The sequence below is a fragment of the Mytilus edulis genome, chromosome 4 (genome assembly GCF_963676685.1).
Source record: "Mytilus edulis chromosome 4, xbMytEdul2.2, whole genome shotgun sequence".
Lineage (NCBI taxonomy): Eukaryota > Metazoa > Mollusca > Bivalvia > Mytilida > Mytilidae > Mytilus > Mytilus edulis.
Genome location: NC_092347.1, coordinates 46,117,230 through 46,130,073, shown reverse-complemented (window position 1 = coordinate 46,130,073; position 12,844 = coordinate 46,117,230). Strand labels below are relative to the sequence as shown.

At 31.1% G+C, this 12,844-nt stretch overlaps 2 protein-coding genes across 2 annotated transcripts in view; one reads left to right on the top strand and one right to left on the bottom strand.

Moving 5' to 3' along the window:
* The window catches only part of LOC139519792 (microfibril-associated glycoprotein 4-like), a 45,726-nt gene extending 38,024 nt beyond the window's left edge, over window positions 1-7,702 (bottom strand). Inside the window, exons 1-4 of the mRNA XM_071312056.1 lie at window positions 7,604-7,702; window positions 2,708-2,836; window positions 2,446-2,576; window positions 1,732-1,828 (exon numbers count right to left, since the gene is read on the bottom strand). Coding sequence (XP_071168157.1) covers window positions 1,732-1,828; window positions 2,446-2,576; window positions 2,708-2,836; window positions 7,604-7,688 — 442 coding nt within the window. The 5' untranslated portion in view covers window positions 7,689-7,702. The remainder of the gene's footprint in view (window positions 1-1,731; window positions 1,829-2,445; window positions 2,577-2,707; window positions 2,837-7,603) is intronic.
* A 3,873-nt stretch (window positions 7,703-11,575) lies between these two features.
* Window positions 11,576-12,169, top strand: LOC139521409 (SUMO-specific isopeptidase USPL1-like). The gene has a single exon (XM_071314887.1). It carries the CDS (start codon window positions 11,576-11,578, stop codon window positions 12,167-12,169), a length of 594 nt encoding a protein of 197 aa, XP_071170988.1.
* Window positions 12,170-12,844: the final 675 nt, after the last annotated feature.

Sequence of the window (12,844 nt, the reverse complement as noted above, 5' to 3'; positions counted from 1 at the left end):
TTGACAAAAGAGCAGAAAGCAGTTTCAAATGGGTTTTCAACAATGCGAGAAAATCCCTCTCCCGGAGGCGGGCTTGAGACGACCCTTAAACAAAATGTGTACTAGTTCAAAATCCATGACATAAATCTGAACTTAGAATTAAAAACATATACAAGGCTTAAAAACCCAGAGACTCCTGATTTGACGTCAATGTAATCATATCAAGAGACACACCGAATATGCATAGGTCAAGAGTCAAAAAGTCATAGTCTGGTCAAGAGTTCCTTGTCAAAAAACACAAAGCAGATTTTGTTGAAAGGGTCATCGTGGTACACAAAACTAACAAAAAGTATCTATCTATCTTAATATAGATATAAGAAGATGTGTTATGAGTACCAATCAGAAAATTCTCCGTTTAATTAAAAAAAAATATGCATGTTGTACATTGAGGACAACGATCAAGCTCACATGAAGTTTCACGTGTCACTAGACTCACCATCTTATGACAATAAATCTACATGACACATATTCAATAGCAAGGTCAGTTGAAAATTATATTTCTAAGTCAAGGTTTACCAAGGAACACTGTATCATGATGACACACCTAACGCGCATAGGTCAAGAGTCAAAATGTCATAGTTTGGGCAAGAGTTCCATTTAAAAAAACACACGGTGCCCAGTCCTGCACGAAAGTTCATCATGATGCATGTTACAATGTCTTATGTCATGATGCACTACATATGCCAAATACAAAAAACCTAGTACATATACAGAATCACAAGACATATAGTTAAACTCAATGGAACGGTACCTGTATTACAGTTCCCTACAATTGCATTCAATATAGAACATAAACTCTCGCAAAACTACAAAGTTAAAACCGTCTTTCACAAAAGTTTGAGCAGGATTCTTTGCAACGATTATCTTATCACTGTTATTTGAGAATTGAGTCATGCAGTTATGTCAATAAATAACAAACGGTAAGATTAGACATTAAAACACTAAAAACTAGTAATTTCTAACCTAACCATGTGCTAGTTGTATGGGTCACTGATGGAAACACAATATGCAGTTATGAAATTGAATATTTGCAATAGTACAAGACGGAGTTGTAGAAAAATGAATGTAATGATCCATACGAATTTTAATCTTAATGCACAAATAAGGAACCATAGTTTTCATTCAATTTATTTATCTAAAATGTACACTTGCGTTAAACACTGGAAATTAATACTGTATATTTATTTTAATAAATATATACCTAAATAAATGAATAAACATAACACGCGTCCACAATGACTGACCAAGAACATATATACAATTTTATTGCTTTAAAAAAGTCATTTTATTTATGTGCCTGTCCAAAGTTAGGAGCCTGCAATTCAGTGGCTGTCGTTTGTCTATGTGTTACATATTTGTTTTTCGTTCATTTTTTTTTTATATAAATAAGGCCGTGAGTTTTCACGTTTGAATTGTTTTACATTGTCATTTCGGAACCTTTTATAGCTGACTATGCCGTATGGGTTTTGCTCATTATTGAAGACCATACGGTTCCCTATAATTGTTTATTTCTGTGTCATTTTGGTACCTTGTGGATAGTTGTCTCATTGGCAATCATACCACATCTTCTTTTTTTTTTTATATAAAAACAGTTCGTATGATTTGTTATTTTATGAATAAAATACCTGTATCAGATAGATGACCTGATGAAATCTTAAACATTACTCCCTATATATGTAAAGAATGTATTACCCAACCAAAATTCTTCCCATTGGTTACCAAATCCTCGCTTATAAGAATACCAGTTCCTATAGAACGTTGTCTTTCCGTTCATTCTACGTTGAATAACCTGAAAAGAATAGTATTTACCAAATATGCTCATATATTCGTCCAATTCATTTAAAATTGCAATGTCAAGAAAAATATTATCTTAATTCGATTAAAGTTTTTCAAGGGTAATTTAAAAAAACAAATATTACCCTTGATATATATATAATTACTTCATTTCCCCATTTTATCAGTGTTCAGATAATACAACGGAACAAATGAGAAATACGAAGAAATTTGTTTTATTAAGAATAATTGAACAGATGAACGATAATGCATCCGATTTTACCTTGCGAGATGCACACGCCTGATGAAGCTAATTTGTTTAGCGAAATATTGCATATTTCTATTCAAAATCTAATAGAACTTTCAAATGTATTAATAAAGTGTTTAAATTATATTCTTAGACATTTATATTTATATACATATATATATAAACCAAAATCTGATTTTTTTTGTTAGAATCTAGTTTAAAAGATAACATAACTTGCTGGATATAAAAATTTTACTTGGTTGGAGGAAATGTATTTACAATTAGTTTATATAGAACAAAATTGTACGTAATCTTTTTAATCGTATGTTAACTGAATACTTCATTAACCCATCATTTTTTTCATCTAGTTATCTTTTCAAACTCACAGTCCAACCCCCACCATGTTTCTCCATTTCACAAAAAACCTTGAAACCATATGTTTTGTAAGGGAAGATCTGGTAAATTCCACTTTTACAAGTTGATTTGTCTAGATCACCGCAATCGGTTGGTCGTTTTACTGAAAATACAATATATATACTTAAATATACGTGACGTTTTTGCACAAAATTTAGTCCTGGTATCTATGATGAGTTTATTTACTTGAGACATATGCTTTTTTGAATTTGATTATATAAATAAATTTCATACCTTTGCATGTCAGTTCGGACTTCCCATCATCATGTTCCGTTGTTTCTTTTGGATTTTCTGTAATGCTCGCAATTTTGTTATAGAGCCACCCGACAATTTCATTCGTTGCCTCGTCGTAAATTGTATCAGCTACAAAATAAAGGTATTTCACAAAATGATTCAAATAATATTGGGATAGTTTACAGCATAATGGTGCCATCCATATTAGTAATTGTTCTCTAAAACATGTTTGTGATATAGCGGATGAAATAATTAATAACTTAACTATGATATTTAATGGATGTAAAGAAACCAAGAAAAAATCGAGTAAATATGATCTTTTGTTGGTTCAATAGTTTAAACATATTTTATTGTTCAAAATGACAAAGGGATCAGACACAAGTTTTACAACTTAGTAACGTCTTCTCCAAAACAAATACAAATTATACACATTAAATAATGAACACACCAAATATTTCTTACTAACAAATAATTTAAGAATAAAGACATGAAAACAAAAGGAAACTTTTTGAAACGAATCAATGGATTTTAATCGAGTGCATCCTTTTACAGTATAATTACGACACAAACACACCGAATAAATAGTGGAATTACCTATGCGCAAATTTTGTTCTTGTGGACATAACTTAAATAAGTGTGTGTGTTTTCTCATAATAAAGCGTGGGATCTTAATATATTATCCAAGTTTTCGAAAAGGATGTCAGCTGCACAATGGTAAGTATAGATTTGAAACTTATTCTTTTATTCTTTCGTTAAAATCCATTGAATCGTTATTGATAACAAAACGTAACAGTAAATATCCATCAAGATCATTCGATTATTGTCATTACATGTATATAGAAATATCTTTAATCACATGTGTTGTAAACAGAATTAAGGTTGTCAATGCAGAGAAAAACGTTTGGTATCTTTTATATACCTTTGAACAGATAAACAAATAACATAATTTTCTTCAGTACGTAAAGCATCATCGCCAAATAATAATAAATCGATAGTAATATTTACATTTAAGACATTAATTTCGTTAAACATCAGATTTCTATGAGCTGAAAAATTAATACAATATAATAGATAGTGTTCAACATTTTCATTAATAAAACCACATGAACAATTTGCATTTTGTATCAAATTTGCTTTGAACAAGTCAGCACGTAGTGCGCTACATCTGTTACGCAGCCTTGTGTGTAAAACAGAATACAAACGATCTCCTAAAGAACCAAATCTCGGAGATTTATTATTTCTATAGTATAGTTTGTGCAAGGTTAATTTAAAAAAGGAAAATGTAGGAATATGTCTTATACTTAAGTCTAAAGAGTTCCACAGTGCAATAGATGACGGAAAATAAGACTGTTGATAAGCTGATAAACGATTTACGGGAATAGTAATATTTTGACTGTTACGCAAATTATAATTACAAATATCTGATACAAACTCCGGAACCAAATCGTGTAAATAATCTGGCGCTTAATTATTTATAATCTTATAAAACATATATAATTTTTTAACCTCCCGTCTGACGCTTAATTTCTCCCATCCCGTCTCTAAATAGATGCTGTTCCGGCTAGCGTAACTTGTTAATCCCGTAACTATTCGAGCAGCCTCGATTTGGATATTTTCCAACCGATCAGAATTTTTTTGTCCACAGTTATCCCATACTTCTGACGAATACTCCAAAATTGGCCGAATAAAAGTCATATAAATTTTTTCCAAATATTCCCTCTTAAGTCTAAATTTTAGTTTTCTTAAAACATTAAGCTGCTTGGAAGTTTTTTCTATCAGCTTATCAACATGCTTACTCCATTTACAATCACTACTAAATATGACACCAAGATGTTTATGCGTATGAACTGGCTCTAATATAGTGCCATCAAAATCAAAAGAAAAATTACTTTGTATAGTTTTCATACTGAATATCACAATATCAGTTTTATTTGGGTTAAACTTCACTAGCCATCTGTTTGACCATGCATTTAAATAAACAAGATCTGTGCTGATTAATTTTTTTAAAATGGATTCATTAGGAGCGGTATGACCTATTGAAGTGTCATCTGCAAAAAGCCTCCCAAATCCAGAAAAACCATCAGCTATATCATTAATATATATCAAAAACAATAACGGTCCTAATACCGAACCCTGAGGCACACCGGCGTTTAATTTTCCAAATTTTGAAAGTGAATCTTTTAAGACAACTTTCTGAGATCGGCTACATAGGTAGCTTTTTAACCAACACAGCAAGTCTCCTTTATACCATATTTTTCAAGTTTGTGTAGTAAAGCCTTAATCCAAACCGTATCAAAAGCTTTACTTATATCAGCAAATGTAATGCTAGTAACTAGCTTAAATCCAAATTGATACTTATACAACAGTTTATTTTCATGTAAATGGTTAAAAATATTTTTGGAAACAATTTTTTCTAATAATTTACTCACACATGACAATAAGGAGACAGGCCTGTAGTTAGAAGGTAGTGATTTGTCACCACTTTTGAATAATGGAATAACATATGCAATTTTCCATTGATCGGGAAATACTCTCTCATGAAGTGATTTATTAAAAAGCAAACATAATGGTTTTGAAATTTCATTTCTAACAGCAAGTAACATTCTGTTGCTAACAATATCTGGTCCTACCGCTTTATTTGGATCAAGCGTGGAAATAATATCAAGTACATCTTGTTCACTAACAATTATCTGCGAAAGAAAATCATGACAGCGATCATCAAATTCCGGTAAATCTTTATTAGCATCATCTATATTAGAAATAGAACAAAAATATTTATTTAATATCTCAGACTTTTCTGTTCCTTCATACGCAAGGTTAAAGTTATGATCCGGGTCTCTTAGCGGAGGAATATCATGAGTTGGTCTGTCGCTTTTAATTAGCATATTGATGGTCTTTTAATATTGTTTACAGTTTGCAACTTTAAGTTCATCCAAATTCTCGTTTATAGTCGTATAAAAATGCTTTTTAGCTTGCTTTATTAAATTATTAACTTTGTTCCTTTGTTGCTTATATTTATGTTCAGCAGATGTACTATGTGAACGCATAAAAAGTTTTCGAAATCTGTCCCGTTTTCTCGTTTCCCGTCTCAAATTTGAATCAAACCAAACTTTATCATCACATCTTATAGTAACGTCCCTTGTAGGGATACACGCAGATGCTATATTAATAAAAGTGTAAGTGAAATTCGTAGCAGCAACATGAACATCACTTGCATCAGAAATCAAATTTTCCCAATTAGCGTTAAGTACTGTTTGTTTCATCAAGTCATAAACCCCTCTTTTATAATCCCATATAGATCTAATATATGTTCGACTTTTACTAAAACCACAATCAATTGTGACATATGTACCATCATGATCACTTATACCTCTATCAATAGGTATTGTGTCTTTATTTTTACTTGTTTGGCTTTATAAATATTTTGATTTGAGCGTCACTGATGAGTCTTATGTAGACGAAACGCGCGTCTGGCGTACTAAATTATAATCCTGGTACCTTTGATAACTATTTACACCACTGGGTCGATGCCACTGCTGGTGGACGTTTCGTCCCCGAGGGTATCACCAGCCCAGTAGTCAACACCGAATATCAATAATGTAGTCCTTTTTATAAATTTCCTGTTTACAAAACTTTATATTTATCGAAAAACTAAGGATTTTCTTATCCCAGGCATAGATTACCTTAGCCGTATTTGACACAACTTTTTGGAATTTTGGATCCTCAATGCTCATCAACTTTTTACTTGTTTGGCTTTATAAATATTTTGATTTGAGCGTCACTGATGAGTCTTATGTAGACGAAACGCGCGTCTGGCGTACTAAATTATAATCATGGTACCTTTGATAACTATTTATCTAATACTGGTATAGAGTCTGTAACTAAAATAGGGTCAAGTAGTGACGAGCTACTTGTTCGTGTGTCAAAGTGCGTGGCTTTGTCAATTATGTTAATCAGGCAATTAATAAAAATAATATCTCTAATATTTAACGGTAGATCAGACATAAAATTTTTATTCAGATCACCTAAACAAATTATACAATTATTTTCATCAAGGGCGTTTTTCAACATTTGATCAAAGTATTGCCAGAAATAAACTGTAGATTGCCTTTCCGACCTATAATTTATATTAATCAAAAGAGATCGAAGTTTGGTCTTTAACTCAAACCACATACTCTCAATTTCATCATGCTCTAAATCTTGTCGACGGATTATGTGAACGTAATTTTTAAAATACATGATAATACCACCACCATGTGAATTTCTGTCTTTTCTAACTGGTGTTTCAAACCCCATAATAGATATATCGTAATCAGTAATATTAGAGTCTAAATGTGTTTCTGTGAAAAATACTACATCATAATCCTCAATAATATCGGCAATATAGTTCAGTATATTTCTAAGGCTTCTAATGTTGCAATGGAAAATTGACAATGTTTTCTCGGAATACTCGTGTGTGCGTTCAGGACCCGGGGTTCGGTTCAATGTCACCACATATTAATAATATAAAAAGAAATCAAATTACTACAAGTTCTATATAAATTGCGTATACTAAGTTTAAATCTTGAAATCATCTTTAGTAATTCTGCCAGCATATCATTTAAGGAAAAACAATACCGGTAAACTGTTTTCCTCAAACAACCCAAACTAGTCTTGTGATACAACAGTCCTATTGTTATCCTGTACGATACAATATCATTACCCATTGTCAAATACAATACAATAGAAAAGGATAACAATATAGGACTGCATTGTAAAACACGATACATAGCATGGACAATTATAATTCGAATGACCCTTCATGAATTTCAGAAAAATAAAAAGTTGGTTCAATGATGTCTTTTCACCTTATTCAAAAGTAATAGATATAGTATCATGATAAAAAGAATAACTTACCAGGTCGGTTGTCCCTTCCTAGTGCTGTGTGTGAAAGCATGTTTTCTGTATAGAAAATTAGCAATATTGTCGTATAGAAAATCATCTTGGTGTCCTTGATGTTTTCTCTTAAAGAAAGTTTGATAACCTTATCAAAAGGTTTTCTATATACATGCATTGTAAATTGATTTTCTTATAATGTGTTACATATTTGGCTAGTTACCTATGTTTTCTATTTCCTTATATGCTGTTTACATGAAAAATTTGTTTGTAAGCGCTCTCACGTGTATAATTTTAGCCAGATCGTTAACTAATTTATATTAAAGGATCATATCAACATTGTTTTAGATATTATTGAATGTCAGTGACGATTAACTATTCTAAAAAGAGTTGGAAACATTAATCATATCGGAAATTGCATTGCATTTTCTCTAAAGTCTGCATTTCTCTATAATTAACAATAGTTGGGAAGGGCATTTGAAATCTACTCTTTAGTCAGTTTGTTTTTGCCTTTTGAATAAAATATGTTAATGAAAATATCTTTTGATGACATGTTTCTGTTCGAAACGCTCTTCTTGATTAACATTTATCGAAGCACCGATCATTCAATTATTGTGGGGGCAATGGTTTTTAGTGAATCATTTAATTGTAAATTTCTAGATGATAATTCATTTCAGAATAGAATTGAAAGAAAGAAATATGACGGGATCTAAATGATGACATTTTATTTTGTCCCAACAGAGAGCACTTTCTAAAGTGTTGACATCCCATATGTGTGAGCCTTTGTTAACTTTCTCCTTTTTGTGGTATAGCTGTACTGTTTGTACGATTGGAATGTCAGTAGTTAATTTTAAACAAGCATCCGAAACCGTGTCGAATTTCTTGTGTACAGTCAAATGAATATCAAATATTGTTTACACTTGAACTATACCAATGTATAGGTAACGTTGTTAGGTAATAATACCTAAGCTCAATTTCTCTTCACTTTTCATTTCATGACAATAAATCATTGTCTATTTAAGTTTATACCTCTGCTTGTACGGTGCCATTTTTTCCGCTAATTTGTATCCTTATTATTTTCTGAATAAATATCCCTTTCTATTTTGCTAGCGACACTTTTCGGTGATCATTCTAAAAGAAAGAGATTCTTGGTGGAATTGCATTAATTGTGCTAACTAACTAAAGGTGAAAGTAGACAAACATCAGAATGCAACAAATATTTGTCAAAAAGGCTTAAAGGTACCTTATGGTACATAGTATTTACCATGGAATTATCAGCATGTAATGTAGAAATGATCCGTTACACTTAACATTAAAAGACACCACAATTTGTAACGTTACTCGTTCTTTATCTAAATATTCACATTGTAACTCGATAAGGTAGTTTTTCTCCCGAATTTAACAGTTTTGATACACGATAAGACTTCTTGTTTATTGTTTTTTCTACTGACAAAAATTTAAGAAATATTAAATAATTTCTTTACATTTGTCATTAAATTAGATTGTTTGTATTTCACCAAGTGATACATTTCATGTTTGTACATTTCGGCATATTTCTTTCGTTGTTGGATTCGGCTAATTTTTTAGGTCTGTTTATGGTTTAAAGCTCTTCACATTTTGGTCATTATACATGAATGGCTTTCAAATATTCGGCTATGAGTAATGAGCAGAGGCCATACCGCATAGTCAGCTATACAAGGCCCCGGAATGACAATGTAAAACAATTCAAACGAGAAAAATAACTAAAAACTCATTCCTTTCATTCAAAGAAATTGAAAATGCAGTTTGAACGTAGATGTTATTTTAAAGACCTATTTATCAAAGGCAAACGATGTTTTTCTTCACCATGAACAACGTAAAATCTTTTAGTGGTCAATTGTCATGTAAGAAATAATTTTGCCTGCTTCATAGGCAAGCTATTTCGTGACAGTGAGTTTTTATGCCTTAAATTACAACAAATGATTTTTTATTGTAAATGTGTATATGTATATACTTTTAAAGGTTTTTACTACGTCGAAGATGAATGTGTACTTAGTGTCAATTTGATGTTATGATGATTTCATGTTGAACTCCGATTCTATTATGTTATATCTGATATGGGAGGGGCAAACAGAGTCAGAAACAAAATAATACCTTGTCCAGACAAATAGACACAAGAAAGCAAAACGAATTTGATTTGAAACAAGATAAATTATGCAAAAAACTACAGACATGTATTTGTTTACCTTGGTGAAATAAAAAACAAATAATTTAAATACAAATAAAAAGAAATTATTTACAAGATAAGATTTTAGTCAGTAGAAATAAAGTCGAACACAAAATTGTATCTCGTATCAAAACTGTTAAATACGAGTAAGAAAATCACACTATCGAATAACAACGTGAATATTAAAAAAAAATACATATAATTTTACAAATTTGGGTGACTTTTAAGAGACTTGAAACGGATCATATCTACATAAAAAAATATGTCATGCTTAAATAGTATATTGTAAATACTTTTCCACAAGGATATTCGGTTGTTTTTTTTTTTTTATTTTTTACTGCATTTTTTTCTCTCTAATTACCATTATTCTGGGAATTTATACGGAGAACTAGTGTCATTTGCTGTCGAAAATGTCAAACAAAGCAAAATACAGTTGATTATTGCAAACTTAGGAAAGGTGTTATTTTACCTATTTTATAATCCTGGTACCTTTGATAACTATTATGCAATATTTGCAAAAATATTATTTATGTAATTAGTTTAACTTTAAATGGTCCTGGATAACCATCTCGCTAATGTCGTATTTCAAGAAAAATAATGCCATTATTCAGATATACAAGTATTTCGAAATAACATATTATAGTATCAATATCCATTTAGTCATAATGCAAATTTTACAGCACACAAGGAAGTGGAAAATAAAAGTAACTTGCAAAACATGTAACATATTGTAAAAATCAATTTTCATTGCATGTATATAATATAAACCTTTTTTTGTTAAGGTTGTCAACCTTTACGAAGAAACCTAAAGGACACCAAGATGATTGTCTATACGGTAGTTAAACTTAATTTCTTTACGGGAGAGATGTTTGCAGAAACAACATAAAAAAAGGACTGCAAATCTTGTACACTAATCATATAACTATATTTATAACTTAGAAATATGTTGAAAAGAGATCATGGTACCGCTGCAGGACATTTTTCCCGATTATTCTTAGTTTTATCTGTTATATGTTATAATTGAGTAATGAATTAGTTTATATGCAAGTCATATTACATATCTTAGAGTGAAAAATAATGTTAATAGGACCAGTATGTTAATCAACTAATTGATTTCGGGAAATAAAATGATTGTGTAGCTATTACTTTTCATGGTGAAACAGCGAATAAAATCGTCGAGTTGCTGTCCGATAATTGTGCGTGTAAAACAGTCACAGAAAAAACATCAAATAAATCAGAACAGTTACAGAAAAACCAAAGGATATCAAAACAGTCACAGACAGTTCAATCGAAATCAAAACAGTTACAGAAAAATCAAAAGAAATCAAAACGGTTACAGAAAAACCAGAAGCAATCAAAACAGTTACAGACAATCCAATAGAAATTAAAACAGTTACAGAAAAACCAATACAAAACAAAACAGTTACAGACAATCCAATAGAAATCAAAACAGTTACAGACATTAAGAAATCAAAAAAGTAACAGAAAAACCAATAGAAATTAAAACAGTTACAGAAAAACCAATAGAAATCGAAACAGTTGCAGACAATCCAATAGAAATCAAAGCAGTTACAGACAAACCAATAGAAGTCAAAACAGTTACAGACAATCTAATGTTACAGACAATCCAATAGAAATCAAAACAGTTACTGACAATCTAATAGAAATCAAAACAGTTACAGAAAAACCAATAAAAATCAAAACAGCTACAGACAAACCAATAGTTATCAAAAGAGTTACAGACAATCCAATAGAAATCAAAACAGTTACAGAAAAAACCAATAGAAATGAAAACAGTCACAGAAAGTCCAATAGAAATCAAAACAGTTACAGAAAAACCAATAGAAATCAAAACAGTTACAGACAAACCAATAGAAATCAAAACAGTTACAGACGAACCAATAGAAATCAAAACAGTTACAGAAAAACGAATAGAAATCAAAACAGTTACAGAAAAACCAATAGAAATCAAAACAGTTACAGACAATCCAATAGAAATCAAAACAGTTACAGACAAACCAATAGAAATCAAAACAGTTACAGACAATCCAATAGAAATCAAAACAGTTACAGACAATCCAATAGAAATCAAAACAGTTACAGACAAACCAATAGATATCAAAACAGTTACAGACAAACCAATAGAAATCAAAACAGTTACAGAAAAACGAATAGAAATCAAAACAGTTACAGAAAAACCAATAGAAATCAAAACAGTTACAGACAAACCAATAGAAATCAAAACAGTTACAGACAATCCAATAGAAATCAAAACAGTTACAGACAATCCAATAGAAATCAAAACAGTTACAGACAAACCAATAGATATCAAAACAGTTTTGTCTGATGCTTGGTCCGTTTCTGTGTGTGTTACATTGTAGTGTTGTGTCGTTGTTCTCCTCTTATATTTAATGCGTTTCCCTCAGTTTTAGTTCGTTACCCCGATTTTGTTTTTTGTCCATGGATTTATGAGTTTGAACAGCGGTATAATACTGTTGCCTTTATTTACAGACAATCCAATAGTTTAAACAGAAGAATAACCCAAAACGAATATCAAGAGTACATTAAAGTTAGGGTAAAAACTGTTCCAGAAGATGGACAAATAGAGCGCTGTTTTGAGTTTAATGGATGTGACATATTAAAACTGTACAGACAACGTTTGACGGTAGATAGATAAGTAACCAATTGCCAAACTGGCGACAGAATTGCAATAGTTGCTCCACTTAGTTAACCATTACCTAGAACACTAATTATAGGCAAATACAAAGCTTTGGTAATACATCAAGGACAAGATAATCTTACTGGACATTTTGAAACAACTGACAATAAATAGTTCCAGAAGGGGCATAAATATGCTCAATATCCAAACGATTGGGTGTGTCGTCAATGTCATATAGAGTGTCACCGGCAAGCAGAGTGTGCCTCTCCTCTTAGTGAAGTTGATGATACACATGTCCAAAATTCAGATGGAGATGAAGCTTGAGTAGAAAACCAAGAGCTGCAATCCCTATATGTACTGCAACCAAACCAAAACGCAGTCAGTCAAATATTTATTG